At 43.3% G+C, this 14,424-nt stretch overlaps 6 protein-coding genes and 1 long non-coding RNA gene across 8 annotated transcripts; 6 read left to right on the forward strand and 1 right to left on the reverse strand.

Annotated features, from left to right (window-relative positions):
- The first annotated feature begins 628 nt into the window (after positions 1-628).
- Positions 629-1,138, forward strand: LOC130405885 (histone H2A). Its single transcript, XM_056611192.1, has one exon. The coding sequence runs from the start codon at positions 705-707 to the stop codon at positions 1,086-1,088; it is 384 nt and encodes a 127-aa protein (XP_056467167.1). The 5' UTR covers positions 629-704; the 3' UTR covers positions 1,089-1,138.
- A 171-nt stretch (positions 1,139-1,309) lies between these two features.
- LOC130406024 (uncharacterized) lies at positions 1,310-3,502 on the reverse strand. The gene is made up of 3 exons (XR_008904389.1): positions 3,158-3,502; positions 2,566-2,764; positions 1,310-2,401 (listed from the first exon to the last, which is right to left on the reverse strand). It is a non-coding gene; the product is annotated as an uncharacterized LOC130406024 (long non-coding RNA).
- A 2,267-nt stretch (positions 3,503-5,769) lies between these two features.
- Positions 5,770-6,168, forward strand: LOC130405947 (histone H4). The gene has a single exon (XM_056611288.1). It carries the CDS (start codon positions 5,810-5,812, stop codon positions 6,119-6,121), a length of 312 nt encoding a protein of 103 aa, XP_056467263.1. The 5' UTR covers positions 5,770-5,809; the 3' UTR covers positions 6,122-6,168.
- A 1,247-nt stretch (positions 6,169-7,415) lies between these two features.
- LOC130405872 (histone H2B 1/2-like) lies at positions 7,416-7,873 on the forward strand. Its single transcript, XM_056611167.1, has one exon. It carries the CDS (start codon positions 7,431-7,433, stop codon positions 7,830-7,832), a length of 402 nt encoding a protein of 133 aa, XP_056467142.1. The 5' UTR covers positions 7,416-7,430; the 3' UTR covers positions 7,833-7,873.
- Positions 7,874-8,994: 1,121 nt separating this feature from the next.
- LOC130405797 (histone H1-like) lies at positions 8,995-10,807 on the forward strand. Of its 2 annotated transcripts, none has more exons than XM_056611038.1 (2): positions 8,995-9,290; positions 9,492-10,807. In XM_056611038.1, the coding sequence occupies exon 2, from the start codon at positions 9,521-9,523 to the stop codon at positions 10,142-10,144; it is 624 nt and encodes a 207-aa protein (XP_056467013.1). In that variant the 5' UTR covers positions 8,995-9,290; positions 9,492-9,520; the 3' UTR covers positions 10,145-10,807. The 2 variants fall into 2 exon arrangements, with proteins under 2 accessions (XP_056467013.1, XP_056467005.1); XM_056611030.1 differs by having other exon boundaries at positions 9,507-10,806.
- A 308-nt stretch (positions 10,808-11,115) lies between these two features.
- Positions 11,116-12,761, forward strand: LOC130405997 (histone H3-like). Its single transcript, XM_056611360.1, has 3 exons — positions 11,116-11,480; positions 11,623-11,632; positions 12,392-12,761. Exons 1-3 carry the CDS (start codon positions 11,152-11,154, stop codon positions 12,707-12,709), a joined length of 657 nt encoding a protein of 218 aa, XP_056467335.1. The 5' UTR covers positions 11,116-11,151; the 3' UTR covers positions 12,710-12,761.
- A 783-nt stretch (positions 12,762-13,544) lies between these two features.
- LOC130405933 (histone H2B-like) lies at positions 13,545-13,993 on the forward strand. Its single transcript, XM_056611262.1, has one exon. The coding sequence runs from the start codon at positions 13,573-13,575 to the stop codon at positions 13,945-13,947; it is 375 nt and encodes a 124-aa protein (XP_056467237.1). The 5' UTR covers positions 13,545-13,572; the 3' UTR covers positions 13,948-13,993.
- The last annotated feature ends 431 nt before the right edge of the window (positions 13,994-14,424 follow it).

The following is a 14,424-nucleotide window of genomic DNA, read 5'->3' on the forward strand; positions in this document are numbered from 1 at the left end:
AATATACCTTTGATAGGTCCATGAAAAATACCCCACTAAACATGTACAGGTAGAGGTTATGCGGTTTGGTAGAGTACACATAGTTAATTCAAGCTCATGGTTAAAACGGTGGCTGTTTACAGATATTAAAGAGACAGTCGGTCCCCTGCGTCAGATGTTATTCAGCACTGAGGTTAAAAAAGTATATCGGACCGTCGTTGTTTCTTATTAGCGTTATAATGTCAAATGCGCCACTTGCGTTCACAAGAGTACACCGGTCAGTGTTTTGAGAGACTTATTTCAGTAGCAGTGATAAAAATGGCAGAGATTACTATGTTGACGATCATATGAGATAAAGGACATTTAACGTTTAAAAGAAACAAAAAGGTCATGGGTTATCTAACTATATTAACACTGGAGCGATGAAGATCGTTTGATTCAGAACCAAAGAGCTTCACAGACCATCATTACTAATCATTAGTGACGCTTCCTACCAGCTTCCTCCCGTCTACCCATTGGTCCTCCATCGACGCTCGGTATAGCGACGCCCCCTAAAATCCAAGACGACCATTGGATAGAATATTTGGTACATGCGCGCCATGAATTCAAACTAGATCGCGCTCAATTTGGGCGAGTCTTATTGGGTGGCGTTGTTTTCAACAGATATAAAGGACCCGGTGTCGACCAGAAATTAATTTCCTATCTTCGAAAAGCTACTCACTATCATGTCTGGAAGAGGTAAAACCGGAGGCAAAGCCAGGGCCAAGGCCAAGACCCGCTCATCCCGTGCCGGACTCCAGTTCCCCGTCGGCCGTGTGCACAGACTTCTCCGTAAGGGAAACTATGCCCACCGCGTCGGTGCCGGAGCTCCCGTCTACCTGGCGGCGGTTCTCGAGTATCTGACCGCTGAGATCTTGGAGTTGGCTGGAAACGCTGCCCGCGACAACAAGAAGACCCGCATCATCCCCCGCCATCTGCAGCTGGCCGTCCGCAACGACGAGGAGCTCAACAAACTCCTAGGCGGAGTGACCATCGCTCAGGGCGGTGTGCTGCCCAACATCCAGGCCGTCCTTCTGCCCAAGAAGACCGAGAAGCCCGCCAAGAAGTAAAACTACACCACAAGACAGAACAAAAGGCTCTTTTAAGAGCCACCTACTTCTTCACTAAGCAGCTTTTCCTGAAAACACAAACTAGTGCTAGACCATTAATCACTTTGCTGAATAGTACTCCCAGAGCTATCACATATGGAAGAGGCGCAGCATAAATGGTTGGCAAGCAAGGTGAAATGCGATAATGGAATTAAACGTAATTTGGCCGATAAGATAATTTTGAGATACATTTGTCACGTTTATTTATATAGCACATTTTAAAACAACAGTACTTGACAAGTGCTGTACACAAATACAATATGAAAACAAGGCTTAAACTTGCATATTAGCAACAATAAATAAGATGAAATAAAATCTTAATCGGTATTAAACGCCAATGTAAAAAAGTGAGTCTTTAGTTGCGTTTCGGAGTGGTCGATAGACTGGGCAGTTCTCAGCTAATCTTAGATTCTTACAGGAAACATGAGGTTAATAAAAATACAATAACTGCAATCAAATGGTAATATTTGCGAGTACGGCAAGTTAAATGCATCACTTAAAATAATTAGTTTGAAGATTTGGCGGGTTGCGGGACACCTCCGTGCAGTTGTCAATGGCTCTAATTAGCATATGAACAGCAGCCTAAACAGCGCCTGGCCGTGAATGTCTTGCCGGCCTGAATTTCGGTTTGGTTGAAATCACTACTTTTAAACAAGAAAAATCACTCGTGATTGGTTGGCAGATCTGTGGCTGTGTAGCTCTATTGGTCATCCTGGGTCATAAGTGTAAACCCCATTAATAAAAAGAAAATTGTCAAACATTCATAAACGCTATTATTATGTTGTATATTCATCTCATTGTTATCCTATGGACTACACTATTATTACCATCACGGACATGACTGGATGTATTGAGAAAAGGAAAATTTGGCAGGAACATGTTTATTCAAAGAAATTACTTTATCAGCACAACCAGTGAATATTAAAAAAAACATAAATAACATGAAATAGCAAATTAAATGTCTGGCTACCATGCTAATACCGATACAACCAAGATTTATGCAAGGTTAGAGAGTTTTTGTTGGAGCTGAAGATGAAATTAACTGTTGAAACATGTTAAAAAAATATATATGTTGAGTCATGTGTCTCTGAAACGACAGTCTTCTCGTTCCGACTCCTCGTCTGACTCTAGCAACTCAAGGCGAGCTCTTTTAGCTGCTCTGACACCCATTGAGGATGCCAACCCCTTCACTGGGTTGGAAGACCATTCTAGCCCCTTTTCTTGCACAATGGTCTCTGTGCCAGCATTCTGGCAGGACACAGTGGCCTGTGAACCTGATTATAAAGAAACAAAGACAATGAGAAAGAACTTTAGTAAAATCTTGAGTAAATAATGATACTGCAATGTTAGTGAATACGTCAACGTTTCTAAGGGCTATGGGTTATGTCTGATTCCTGGATGAATTAATACCAGTTTGTTGACCATATCACATACACACCTTTGCTTCTCACGTGTTGTTTCAGTGTAGTAAGTGACAACTGTGTGGCCACAGATTTTGAAGACGGAAACAGCATTTTTGTGCCAACAGATCTCACATTGCACACCGTCTGCGTTGCACTGGACAGTGTATATGGAGGGTCTGTTTGACATCCCATGTCCCTGCGTGTTTCACCGGTCAGGGTCTGCTGTGATGTACTCTATTAAAAAGACAGTGATAAATTGTACTGTAAGTTTTCAATCATCGTGTGTTTGCTTTTAAAAACCCTTTGGTCATTACACACTCTGAAATTTTCATTTTTTTTATATCCTTTATTTATCCTGGTTAGTCAATAATTATGTTCAATAAGCAAGTTTGAGGACAATTAATACTTTTAATTTGCATGCAGGTTACGTCTTTGGAGGCTGGAAATGCTCTCCTCTATCAGCTACACATTTGGGTAAGTCACATATTGAGACGGACCATAATCACTGTGCACAGCAGACAAATGTAGCTACTTGTAGCCTATATGTTCTCTATCCACGGACACTTTGATCCGAACAATGACACATAATAAACACAAGTCGGACACTGATAAAATGTTACTTGCAACCTGAGCTTCTGACTCTTCCACACGGCCGAGGATTGTTGGAACTGAGCCATCAATGAGCACCAGTTTAGCTGCTAATCCAACCTTGCATTGGCCCAGGTTTGTGAAACAATCCGGTAGGAAGTGCCGTTGACAAACCCACAGAGTCTTCTGTTGTTGGCCGGGAATCAGCGTATCTACCCACTCTTGCCTGGTACTTGGGTCTTTCGGAAAACCAAAGAAATTAAATAACTTTCCCTTACAACCAAAAAAACATTTTTTAGTACTAGGCATTGTTCCACCAGGACCAGAACGGTCCTGGCTGCAGACCTCCACTGTGAGGTCGCTTCCGGTGCAGGCTCCACTGTCAGGACAGGAAATGCACGGGATACATTTCAAAATAAAATAGCGAATGCACTTCTGGTTGAATCTCTTTCTTCACAAATGCATTAATTAGTAAACAATATCAGTAAAATCTTTCAATTCCTTGTCTATAGTATATATCGTTTTTATCAATATACTAAACTTTTGTTTTGTTTGTCATTTTTGTTCTGTCTTTTCCTTTTATGTTGCGCATGAGACCCACCGTGGTCATTTTGATTTATTCTGTCCAAATCTAGGACAAAAAGACATCCATAACCTGTATAAATTCAAAGAAAAAAATAAAGCTTTTGATTTGGACAATTGAAGCATTAGCCCTTGTCTTTTTCAAAACACTTCTCATTAATGATTGCCATATACTGTCTGCATGTATATTGCACTGAGTAACTTTACAACAGTCATTATGAAAAACAAACGGTGGGTGAAATGACTCAGGGCTCGATTGTCTTTGTATCCTACTATAAAGCTGAGGATCTTAAAAAGAAAAGATAAAATAGTTAATCGATGAAAACAATGTATGGCAGGAATAACATTGGTCAGTGCACAGATTTTCTTTTAAGTTATTCATCAGTGCTGTAAAATGTAAATTTGAAGGGCTCTCGGATTGATTCCTTTTACTAGTCTTCGTCTTCATCGTTCCAGACCTCCCACACTGCAGAGCAGCCTCAGCCTGGTTCTCTCCTCCCCCCTAGACAGAACCTCAGACAGGTCCACTTTGGCAGAGAACAGCTGTTGGTTGGCCTCAACCCACTCTGCTGCATGTCTGCAGATTGAGGTCTTCAACCGAGTCCTATGGAAAAGACAGAAAGACGTCTGTACCATTGGTGCTGCCCCAACAGTATCTGACCGATACTGTGAAAGAGCATACCCCTTCCACTGGTGTGGCAGGTCTGACTGAGACCTCAGCCCGCTGCTCTTCTTCATGAAAATATATAGGTAAGCAAAATGATAAGTTGTAATATTCAAAACACAAGCTCCAAAAAGAAGATAAAGAAAATATCATATCAGTGCCCGCCTCTAATATGTCAACCTATACATATTATGTGTGTGTGTGTGTGTGTGTGTGTGTGTGTGTGTGTGTGTGTGTGTGTGTGTGTGTGTGTGTGTGTGTGTGTGTGTGTGTGTGTGTGTGTGTGTGTGTGTGTGTGCATGCGCGCACATGTGTGCATCTTTAATCTAAATGCAATGGCATTTTTAACGTGGACCTCCAAATGCCACTGAAGTCTGGCATGGCTTAAACATGCCGTATGGACAAAGGGGGCATTGGAACTGACTGCAGCATGTTGTGCAGTGTTCCCCTGCAGGCTTTCCACCACATACAACAATTGAATGATGCATCTAAAAAGGATATAAAATGCATCATGTTTGAATAATAGTACATGAACTTCAATTCAAATTAATGTATACAGCCTGCAAACCTAGATTGTCTTTGCTAACAGGTAAAATGGCCACTTGCACCAGGTAGTGTAAATGAAGCCTTACTTATAAGAAGTAATAATTACTACAAAAATACTGCACTTCGGGTTAAAGTCCGGCATCCAAAAACATACTTAACTGAAAGTGGCTTAAACAACACAATTAATTTAGTACGTTATGTTAAAAGCAAAATACACTCAAGTATCAAAAACAAAAGTAGCCTGCTGATGGTGCAGAAGCATGCCATATCTCAGGAATTTCAGTTTTGTTTATATACTGTAGTATACAACAGAGGTGTAAAAATAAAAAATAAATGTGCCATGTAGTCCTGCTACATTTTGATTCCACTTGTGCACTTAAACAGATGATATCACTAATTAGCTAGTCTAGCTATGCAAGGAGAGTTTACAAAAATGTTTTATAACATTACATACATACAAATGTGAATAGTTACTTTACGCTATGCACGAACAAGTTAATAATCCCTGAGAACGTAAGTGATGATGCCAACTGCCATTTGTGAATGTTAACTTTGACGTTAACTAACTTAACTTCAAAACGACAACCCAAACAGACATGTAACATTCGGTTATTTGCATCAGATCTCCTATTATCCTACTTTTCTTTAGACACTTTAGTATTGTTAAACATGACTATAAATCCTTATAACAAACCTCGAAAAAGCAAATAGGTGCTCTTTAATGTAGAATCTATGACGATATATGACCAAATGTATGATATAGCAGTTTAGCAGATATATGGGGAGGGGTCTGTACTGGAGCTCCGCCCTTCGTCTCTCTAAGGTCCTCTGCGAGCCTTTATAAACACGGAGCGTCAACTCACGGCTTCATTCTGCATTTGTTAACAGCTCAGTCAATCATGTCTGGTCGAGGAAAAGGAGGAAAGGGACTCGGGAAAGGAGGCGCCAAGCGTCACCGCAAAGTTCTCCGTGATAACATCCAGGGCATCACCAAGCCCGCTATCCGCCGTCTTGCCCGTCGTGGCGGTGTGAAGCGTATCTCCGGTTTGATCTACGAGGAGACCCGCGGTGTCCTCAAGGTGTTCCTGGAGAACGTGATCCGTGATGCCGTCACCTACACCGAGCACGCCAAGAGGAAGACCGTCACCGCCATGGATGTTGTCTACGCTCTGAAGAGGCAGGGACGCACCCTGTACGGCTTCGGCGGTTAAACCATCTTCTCCGACCCTAAACCCAAAGGCTCTTTTAAGAGCCACCCAAATACTTGAAGCTGCAATCCAGTCTAATCAGTGTTTGATATACACGGAAATATGTGTGTGCATCTATAATCTAAATGCAATGGCATTACTTCAAATGTAATTGCATTTTTAACGTGGACAACCAATGCCAAACACATTATTTTTATCATTATTAACAAATAGGCGGGTTAAAGCGTTAAAAAGAACTGCAAACGTGGACGCCGAGAACGAGCTGCCTCGAATTACTAAACATACATAGCATAGACGTAAATTATCTAAGTACATCAGGGATGGGCAACTTTCATGATAAAGAGGGCCACATTTTTCATCATAACCATCAGAGGGTCACATGACTTCAAACTTCAACTAAACGTGAGCTGAGAGAAGCTACACCATTTTGAATTTGGTAGATATGATTTCCTGTATTCTGGTGTATTTTGGGGATGGCCACTACCTAAAAAATCGTCCAGAATCGTAACCTATGTACGGTATGTTAATTGATCCAACATTCATTTCATGTTTTCCATGCTCAAACAGCCACATGAAAGGTCAGTATTTTTATCAGTGCAAAGGGCTCACATACATCATCATTCAATGATGTCACAAAACTGAAATTCGGTGGCCCAACATTAAATGCAACAACTCAATGAACTCAAATCCAACAAGCATGATATTCATTGCAGTTGTAGTAGTTGTAGTGGCGACTTTAGTGGATATCTTTGATGACTTATATAGTTTCTAAGCAAACTAGACGCATGGGTTTGCCTTTGAATTCTATGAATTATTCTCATCTTTCTTGACCGAGTTTTCTGTAACTCGATCAATTATTATTATTCTTTTTATTTTATTTATTTTAATTATGTGCGGGCCTGACTGAGTGAGGATTTGGGCCGCCAGTTGCCCATCCCTGAGTACATTTTACGTTGCGTATAATGGTTAACGGACAGTATGGATTTATCTACATTGATACTGGGATAATTATTTAATGTGTGAACGCATTGATGGTTTCATAAGTAATATTTTATGTATGTTGAATATTCAATCGGTCAGAAGAGAACTTGAGTTGGATCAGTGCGTTACATGTACATTTCATATTAATGGTTCCATTCGATCATTGATCTCGTAACTTACCTTTAGTTAATCTAGTTACAATATATCTGATTCATCTATTTAATCTATCCCTCCAGCAACATAATTCCGGCGCCCTTTTTTCTAGCCAATCACACAAACGGACTATCCCTTGGTGATTTGCATGCGCCTCCTATAAATACTTAAGTAGATAATGGACCAGTATTCGACAGACATCATGCCTGCTGACGTTGCCAAACCTGCTCCCAAGAAGGGCTCTAAGAAAGCCGTCTCCAAGACCGCAGTTAAGGGCGGTAAGAAGCGCCGTAAGACCAGGAAGGAGAGCTATGCCATCTACGTCTACAAGGTGCTGAAGCAGGTCCACCCCGACACCGGCATCTCCTCCAAGGCGATGGGGATCATGAACTCCTTCGTCAACGATATCTTCGAGCGTATCGCCGGTGAGGCCTCTCGCCTGGCTCACTACAACAAGCGCTCCACCATCACCTCTAGGGAGATCCAGACCGCCGTCCGCCTGCTGCTCCCCGGTGAGCTGGCAAAGCACGCCGTTTCTGAGGGCACCAAGGCGGTGACAAAGTACACCAGCTCCAAGTAGACCTCACTATCAACTAAACAAACGGTCCTTTTAAGGACCACCCAAATACCTTATAGACCTTTTCCTCGCCTTTTAAAGCATAGTTAAATATGTGGGTGTCCTGGGATATATGTAGCCGGGAATGTGGAAATCGATGCTGAAGGTGCACACACGCTCACGCCACACGTTGCTTGTCCACATGTCCACTTTAGGAATCCCTTCAAAAATCGTTTAAAAACCAACTGTTCACCACGCAGGAGCATTCCGTTTCGGTTTCATTTGGGGATAGATTTCCCTCAAAAAGTGGCCACCAGATGTTTGTACTCACGTCTACATGGTATTGGGCTGAAAGACTAATGAATTAAGTAAAATAAATGAAGCCCTATTAACTGAGAACGAGCGGACAGAATTAATCCTAAGAGTGAAACCGTTAACTTATTTCAATATATTATTCAGGAACGTGTCGGTTCTGGACTAATGCAGGAGTAGGCCTACTGTTGTGATACCGTTGCCTACTATAGTGATGCAGTACTATTGTTATATATTTATTGTCAGTGTTGGCACTGTTGCCAAACTAAGTTTGTGGTTCAGTTAAATATTGGGCCAGAGAGGATGGCCTTTTGGGTTTGCTGAAGATCAGGAAAGGGTAATGATCTTTAAACCTACGCAACATAAAGTATGTATATAAAATCATCTTATATACCACCTTGAAGTCGTTATTTTTACAATGTCAATGCACTTATTGTTTACAATTCAATAACCATTAGGCGAGGCCTATTCGTCGTTCAGATTTATTGTGTGGGATTAATAAAGAAAGTCGTATAAAATCTTCATCAATCATAACCACCATGATTTCCATATATAGGCCTTAAGGCCTACATTCAAAGTAGAAGAGTATTTTGCTGACTCCTATAAGCCTGACTGATCTGGTCCAAAAACAATTTATTTTCCAATATAGGCCTACTAGAAAACGAAATAAAGCGAGCCAGGGACTGTATTCTGTAAGATTTCCCCAATACGACCGAGGATGTTAGGGTAGGTAGCGCGGCAGACATGAAACGCTATGGAGCGGTTTAAGTGGATACACACAATATTAAACTTTTATAAACGTCAAACATTAACACAAACTCAAACACATTGGTTGAATGAAGAACATGGGGTGTGTTTAAAATCCACAGAGATGTACATGTGTCTTCTGGCCATGGCTGCTTAACTACGAACCTCGACTACCGCGTGTGTTTAACAGCCGCTAAATACGTTAATTTTAACCTAAACTACGGACACACAGGACACATTGGTAGATGCCAACTGTTGGCCCGAAGTCTCAGTCATATCATAAAGCTTTGTCCGCATTAAATAAGCCCTTTTCTATTATTTTAAACAAATATCAAAGTAAAAGCCATTAATTTCAAAACCGTCTCGTGTCGCAATAAAGGTTTTTTTAGTAACATTATCTTCAGCCACGGAGGATCGAACTTGGTAATGTTCAAACTTAAGATGTCTTCTTGTAGTGCATATATTTGACATGTCGAATATTGTCATCGTTTGGGGTCTTTATCCTGATCATTTTAGTGAGGAAACACAAACGAGAAGATCATTCCCACTCGGAGTAATTTTTCACTGGTTGAGTCTGTACGGTTCTCATCGTGTGTATAAGGACAGCCCACTGACCGCCCTCAGTCAAATCTTTTACAGAACCTCCCGAGAACATGTCTGAAGTAGCGCCTGCACCCGCTGTTGCCGCCTCCCCGGCGAAAGCCACCAAGAAGAAGCCCGCTGCCCGGCCGAAGAGGGTCGGCCCCAGTGTGAGCGACCTGATCGTGAAAGCCGTGGCTGCGTCCAAAGAGCGAAGCGGAGTCTCTCTGCCGGCCCTGAAGAAGACCCTTGCTGCTGACGGCTACGACGTGGAGAAGAACAACTCCCGCGTCAAGGCTGCAGTCAGAAGCTTGGTGACCAAGGGAACCCTGCTCCAGGCCAAGGGCACCGGAGCGTCCGGATCCTTCAAGATCAACAAGGAGGCAAACAAACCCGCCGCTGCCAAGAAGGCCGCCGCCCCTAAAGCCAAGAAGCCCGCAGCCAAGAAACCCGCCGCGGCTAAGAAGGCCGTCACCCCGAAGAAAGTCAAGAAGACTCCAACCAAGAAGGTATCTGTTAAAAAAGCGACCCCGAAGAAGGCTAAGAAGCCCACCGCAGCCAAGAAGGTTGTGGCCAAGGTTACAAAGAAAACCGTCAAAAGCCCCAAAAAAGCTCCCAAGCCCGTTGCCAAGAAGTCTCCGGCAAAGAAGGCAGCAAAGCCCAAAGCAGCCAAGAAGGCCGCCCCCAAGAAGAAGTAAACTATGTCCAGTTGAATTCCCCCAAAGGCTCTTTTCAGAGCCACCCACACAACTTTAAGAGCATATATTCCGAATGCACTTCTCTCTCTGTAATAATAATGTTTCATTTGTAGAGCACTTAACAATCAGAAATCTCAAAGTGCTAGAGTTTAAGAGTGATGATAAAAGGGGTTGTTAAAACATATTGCATACAGAGGGGAAATTAGCAAAAGATAGTTTTTTATTATTTTAACAGCTGTAGTGTTGCCTTCAGTTGGTCAGGATGGGCGTTCCATAGTCTTCGGGCAGCAGTGGAGAAAGCCCGATTGCCCATGGTGCGGACCTTGGTCTTGGGTGGTCTGAGGGTGTGTGCTGATGCAGAGCGAAGGCTGCTTGAGGTGGTCTTCTATAAAGTATGTGTGTAGGACTTCTATAAAGCCACCCATATTGTATCCCATAAATCGCCGACTGCTGTGCTATTGCAAATAGGCAACAATCTATAATCCATTTGTTTTTCTTACGCAATATAAGGAATAAGGTGGACTAAAGCCTCAAAGCACATCACCTACCAAACCAAAATGAGCCGCCCTTCGTCACGTAGCCTATTATAAAATATTCCATGCCGTCCTTGTTCCGTAATGCGCACCGAACGCGTGGAATATAAACAGATGTAGAGTTTACAGCAGGCTACTAACAGATCTGTTGGGTTTGCTAAAGTCTCGCTTGTGATTAGATTCAATATTTCAATCTGAGTTTCTAGATTCAATTAGGATGTATAAATGAAACAGGCTGGTCGATAGTGATATTCTGGTTTGATGATTAATCCTAGGAAATAATAAATATATGAAAGCAGCTGAACCGAAAGAACATGAGGTGGGCGCGCATCAATGTGAGGGCGGGACTCGATTCCTGGCCACTCACAGCGTCTTTATAAGGACCAATCAGCGTGTTGGGATTCTCCGGGGCTGCCTATATAAATCTGTTCGACCAGTCTGTAGCTACCACGATTTTGAAGACATTCAACTAAAATGGCAAGAACCAAGCAGACCGCTCGTAAGTCCACCGGTGGCAAAGCCCCCAGGAAGCAGCTCGCCACCAAGGCTGCCCGTAAGAGCGCCCCGGCCACCGGCGGCGTGAAGAAGCCCCATCGTTACAGGCCCGGGACCGTGGCCCTGAGAGAGATCCGTAGGTACCAGAAGTCCACCGAGCTGCTGATCCGCAAGCTGCCCTTCCAGCGCCTGGTGAGGGAGATCGCTCAGGACTTCAAGACCGACCTGCGCTTCCAGAGCTCCGCCGTCATGGCTCTTCAGGAGGCCAGCGAGGCTTACCTGGTCGGCCTGTTCGAGGACACCAACCTGTGCGCCATCCACGCCAAGAGGGTCACCATTATGCCCAAAGACATCCAGCTGGCCCGCCGTATCCGCGGAGAACGCGCCTAAACTGACTTGCCCACAAGTACCCCCAAAGGCTCTTTTAAGAGCCGCCAACATACCCAAAAGAGCAATCCTCGTTTTTACCCCGTACATCTACATTTAAATTAATCATAATTTAGTATTCAAGTCATTCTTGACTTTTGCCCGAAGCTGTCCAGGTTACTTGGACGTGCAGCTCCATTAACAGATGACTGTCTATAAGTCCCATTGTGGATTGTATCCTCACACCAATTTGTGAAACAACATTGTTAACAAAGTTAACCGATTTGCCACAATGTTGCATTAATACAACGTGTGCTGAGAAAAATATGGAAACCGTATGAGAACAACGGACCGGAAAGCTTCCACTGTTTACGGGAAGCTGAGGGTTTACGACTTGAAACTAATATACCTAATTATTTTAGTTCAGAGAAATTAAGATGATCCTCTAACCAGACGTGCAATAGACGTATAAGGTGCAGAGTATATGTTTAGTTGAAGATATAATGAATTAGTATAAATGTGCATATGATCAAATTAAGAACAAGACTTGCTGTCATTAGAGAACAAGGAACTATAAGTACCTACTTTCGACCAGATATGTAAACAAGATAGATTTTTGAGTTCGTCTTGGATTTAATTGATGTAGCCAAAACATATGTTGCCGTGAATTATATTTACATGCATCATTAAATGAAATGCGTTATTATAACTTTCCATCCACATTTGAACAGCGGTAATGGGCGGGGTCTGTACGGGAGCTCCGCCCTTCGTCTCTCTCTCTCTCTCCTCTGAGAGCCTTTATAAACAGGGAGCGTCAATTCACTGCTTCATTCTGCATTTGCTAACAGCTCAGTCAATTATGTCTGGTCGAGGAAAAGGAGGAAAAGGACTCGGGAAAGGAGGCGCCAAGCGTCACCGTAAAGTTCTCCGTGATAACATCCAGGGCATCACCAAGCCCGCTATCCGCCGTCTTGCCCGTCGTGGCGGTGTGAAGCGTATCTCCGGTTTGATCTACGAGGAGACCCGCGGTGTCCTCAAGGTGTTCCTGGAGAACGTGATCCGTGATGCCGTCACCTACACCGAGCACGCCAAGAGGAAGACCGTCACCGCCATGGATGTTGTCTACGCTCTGAAGAGGCAGGGACGCACCCTGTACGGCTTCGGCGGTTAAACCATCTTCTCCAACCCTAAACCCAAAGGCTCTTTTAAGAGCCACCCAAATACTTGAAGCTGCAATCCTATGAACCTGTTAGTTTTGTCTTTATACGTATTAACAACGTAGCATACACGTTTTCTCAGCTGTAAACAAAAAAGCGGGTTAAAACTTTACGAAAGCTATAACAGTAGAAACTCGTAAGACGCCAAGAAGGAGCGGCTTCGAATCACTTAACATAATGGTAAACGGACATTGGTTCAACTGATTTGAACGATCTTCTACCCCTCAATCCAAAGCTCTCCGATACATTGTCATCTGACACCTTTCTTCAACGAGCTGTTAACGTGGCAACAGTGTATAAATGGCGTACAATCGTTACGACGTGCCAAAAAGGGGAACTGAATTGTAAACCTGAATTCAAACATCCCGCGCAATTATTGTACCGTTACCTGAACTGTGAAGTATGTCTTCTCAGTCACAACAAGCTGCTTCCAATAAATAATGTTTTTTATCGAATTTATCGTTACCTATATGAAGAGATACCGCACAATGTCATTGAGACTTTTCACATATGTTTGAAGAGATATATCAAGGATTTGTATGTTTTCATAAAGTAATATTTAATGTATATGATATGGATGTTAAACCGTTCAGAAGAGGCCGTGATCGGATCAGGAGGAATCGATCACGAAAAACCCGTTTATAGTTATATTTTACCGTCTCTAGTGACTACAATAGATTATCTCTATCATTAACATAATTCATGAGTCCTGTGCTCCAGCCAATCACACAGACGGACTATCCCGTGGTGATTTGCATGCGTCGCTTATAAATACTGCCGTCTACCACAGTACTCTTCATCCGCATCTAGTCTCAACATGCCTGAGGTAGCAAAACCCGCGCCCAAGAAGGGCTCCAAGAAAGCAGTTTCCAAGGTCGCAGTTAAGGGCGGAAAGAAGCGCCGCAAGTCCAGGAAGGAGAGCTATGCCATCTACGTCTACAAGGTGCTGAAGCAGGTCCACCCCGACACCGGCATCTCCTCCAAGGCGATGGGGATCATGAACTCCTTCGTCAACGACATCTTCGAGCGTATCGCCGGTGAAGCCTCCCGCCTGGCTCACTACAACAAACGCCGCACCATCACCTCCAGGGAGATCCAGACCGCCGTCCGCCTGCTGCTCCCCGGTGAGCTGGCAAAGCACGCCGTGTCTGAGGGCACCAAGGCGGTGACCAAGTACACCAGCTCCAAGTAGACATCACCATTGCCCCAAACCAAAGGTCCTTTTAAGGACCACCCAAATACACTAAAGAACTCCCTAATAACTGCGCTGAACTGTTGCTGTACGAGCCTACTTCAGTGCAGCTGTATACCGGGGTAGTGTGCACGATACGGAAGGAATTTCGGAGGGGAAATTGTCAAAAGGCCGAATTGTTTTAAGTCAACATTAAGAGTTGATATTTATAAACCCCTCAAATGGTATTGCCGAATAAGATGTTGAATACAAGACGCAAAAAACCTTTCCTGGATAGAAATGATTTTAACCTTAGGTTTCAATACTTCTCATTTTAGAGCTTAATATTTTCGCCAGATCACCGACCACGGTCAGGGTGAACTAAGAGGCCTTCCCGCCGTAGAGTAGCGGGGTTCTAGAGTCAGATCGTTTGGAGAACTTTCCCAATATTAGTCAGGAGAGAAAACACAAGAATCAGCTGCCACCCTCTTAGAGACA

Source organism: Gadus chalcogrammus, chromosome 2, assembly GCF_026213295.1.
Source record: "Gadus chalcogrammus isolate NIFS_2021 chromosome 2, NIFS_Gcha_1.0, whole genome shotgun sequence".
In the NCBI taxonomy this organism is placed as follows: Eukaryota; Metazoa; Chordata; class Actinopteri; order Gadiformes; family Gadidae; genus Gadus; species Gadus chalcogrammus.

What these genes read in the sequence shown, in the direction of transcription:
- LOC130405885 (XM_056611192.1), top strand. Translation starts at nt 705, where the DNA reads ATGTCTGGAAGAGGTAAAACCGGAGGCAAAGCCAGGGCCAAGGCCAAG.
- LOC130405947 (XM_056611288.1), top strand. Translation starts at nt 5,810, where the DNA reads ATGTCTGGTCGAGGAAAAGGAGGAAAGGGACTCGGGAAAGGAGGCGCC.
- LOC130405872 (XM_056611167.1), top strand. Translation starts at nt 7,431, where the DNA reads ATGGACCAGTATTCGACAGACATCATGCCTGCTGACGTTGCCAAACCT.
- LOC130405797 (XM_056611038.1), top strand. Translation starts at nt 9,521, where the DNA reads ATGTCTGAAGTAGCGCCTGCACCCGCTGTTGCCGCCTCCCCGGCGAAA.
- LOC130405997 (XM_056611360.1), top strand. Translation starts at nt 11,152, where the DNA reads ATGGCAAGAACCAAGCAGACCGCTCGTAAGTCCACCGGTGGCAAAGCC.
- LOC130405933 (XM_056611262.1), top strand. Translation starts at nt 13,573, where the DNA reads ATGCCTGAGGTAGCAAAACCCGCGCCCAAGAAGGGCTCCAAGAAAGCA.